At 58.7% G+C, this 1,978-nt stretch overlaps 1 protein-coding gene across 1 annotated transcript in view; it reads left to right on the top strand.

Moving 5' to 3' along the window:
* Positions 1 to 1,380: 1,380 nt before the first annotated feature.
* Positions 1,381 to 1,978, top strand: part of LOC104621711 (neuronal-specific septin-3) — a 13,066-nt gene continuing 12,468 nt past the window's right edge. Inside the window, exons 1-2 of the mRNA XM_010288258.1 lie at positions 1,381 to 1,516; positions 1,552 to 1,622. Coding sequence (XP_010286560.1) covers positions 1,613 to 1,622 — 10 coding nt within the window. The 5' untranslated portion in view covers positions 1,381 to 1,516; positions 1,552 to 1,612. The remainder of the gene's footprint in view (positions 1,517 to 1,551; positions 1,623 to 1,978) is intronic.

Below are 1,978 nucleotides of genomic sequence, written 5' to 3' on the forward strand. Positions count from 1 at the left end.
GGCACCAAAGGGTCCCTTGGCCGTGCCATGGGACTCAGCGCAGGGCAGGGCCCTTCAGGAGCAGTGGGGTGACATGGGGGAGGACAGGGGCAATCAGTCCCTTGGGAGTGATTTCCCCTTTGCGGGCACAGGCGGGTGGGAGGGGGGCCCATGTGGCAGTGAGCCTGGTGCACAGCAGGGAAAAGGGCAGCTGCAGGCGCCACGTCAGGAGATGTTGCAGGTGCTGGGGTGCCTGTCTGTCTGTCTGTCCCGAGACAGCCAGCTTGTCGGATCGCTCAGCCTAGCGTGGGTAACTTTTCACCACTGATGGTGATTTCTGAACACTCCTGTAACCCACAGCGGGTGTAGTTTCCTTTTTGCTCAGGGGCGCTGCAAAAAGAGGTGCCCAAAACCCTTGCTGACTCTGCCAGGCACCTGGCAGCCTGGGCCCCACCCAGGAGGCTGGTACGCAGTGTAGGGACACATGGGGATGTCCCTGAAAGGATGTCAGAGGGTCAGAGCAGTCCCAGATGTTTGTGCCCCAGCACGGTGTGGCAAGGCCATGCTGTGTGATGAGGCTAGGGCTCGCATCAGTAGGAGAAGGAAATGCAGGCAGAGGAAGGGGCATCCCTCTCCAAAGGCACCAGCACCCAGGGTCACCCTCATGGTTCTCCAGGTGTGGGCACATCCACCGGACACATGCAGGGGGGCACCGCCGGGAATAGATGCCTGCTGGGGCACACGGGGATGTGACCTGTGTGCTCTGATGTGGCCTGCAGTCAGGACCTCTCCCTGCTTTCCACACGCATGCACACACATGTACGTGCACACACATATACACGTTTGTACACACACACAGAGAGGGGACGGCGCTCGCTCTGCCTCTGCACCGCGGGCTGACAGCCAGAAATTGTGGTGCCGGAGGAGAAAAGGTTTCTCACGCCTCCGCAAGCGGAGCTGAAGGGCAAATTGCTTTTGATGAGCCAAAACATTCTCAATTTCCTCCCTCTGGGAAAGCAGAAGGAGGCCTTGCAATCTTCTGAACCCAATAAATACCTAGGGGGAGGGAGCGCCCTTTCTCAGCTGTGCCAGAGCAAAGCCACAAAGAGTTAAAATGTCCCCCTCCCTAAACAAGCAGAGATGCTGAAACCGCTGGAGAACTGGGAAGGAAAAGGGCAAGAAGAGGCTGTGCAGTCTGCGGAGGGAGGAGGGGCACGGGTGTGCAAGGGGCACCCCTCTGGGACATGGAGGGCTCATGGGTGGTGGCCCCTCCGTCCCCACGGCTGTGCCCACCCAGGCGGGGAGACTGGCAGGGCCTGGGATGGAGCCGGGGGAGGGTGCGCGGGGGGAGATTTTGCGGCGATGTTTAATATTCAGGTCACATGACGATGGCAGCAGGAGCAGCACCAGCATCTCCGCTCTACTGAAATAGCCACTGGAGAAAGAGAGGAAGGAGAGGGGGGGAGAAGAGGACACAGTGAAGAAAGAGGGAGGTAAAAACAGAGCCTTGTAGCTCACCACACCGCATCAGCGTCAGGCTAGAAAAGTGGGGGGGAACCCAACCCCTTCGAGGCTAGAAAAGTGGGGGGAAACCCACCCCCTTGGGAGACGATTCGGAGACAAAGGAAGCTTCATGTTCAAAGGTAGGATGCTCTGGGCTTGGCAGGGCTGGGTGATGCCGGAGAGATGCCGCTGGGGCTTTTTATGGAGACACCCTCTGCTGTGCCCTCACACTGCCCAGCTCTGGCCACGGGGGAGGAATATTCCTAAAGAGCAGCAGGGAAGATTGGTCCTGGCTTTGTCTTTTCCTCTTGTTTTTTTTCCTTTCGGTGGCAGCAGTCTGGCATGAAGGAGAACGAGGAGGGCTGGTTGCGGTGCAGATGGGGAGTAGCTGGCGCCAGGGGCTGCTCTGAAAGAAAGAGATAATCCCAGCTGGTCCAGAGCTGGGGAAAGCCCACAAGCTGCTCGATGACTGGCTTGTCCCTTGCCAGTGACAGTC

This window comes from Phaethon lepturus, unplaced genomic scaffold, assembly GCF_000687285.1.
Source record: "Phaethon lepturus isolate BGI_N335 unplaced genomic scaffold, ASM68728v1 scaffold30585, whole genome shotgun sequence".
Classification (NCBI taxonomy): domain Eukaryota; kingdom Metazoa; phylum Chordata; class Aves; order Phaethontiformes; family Phaethontidae; genus Phaethon; species Phaethon lepturus.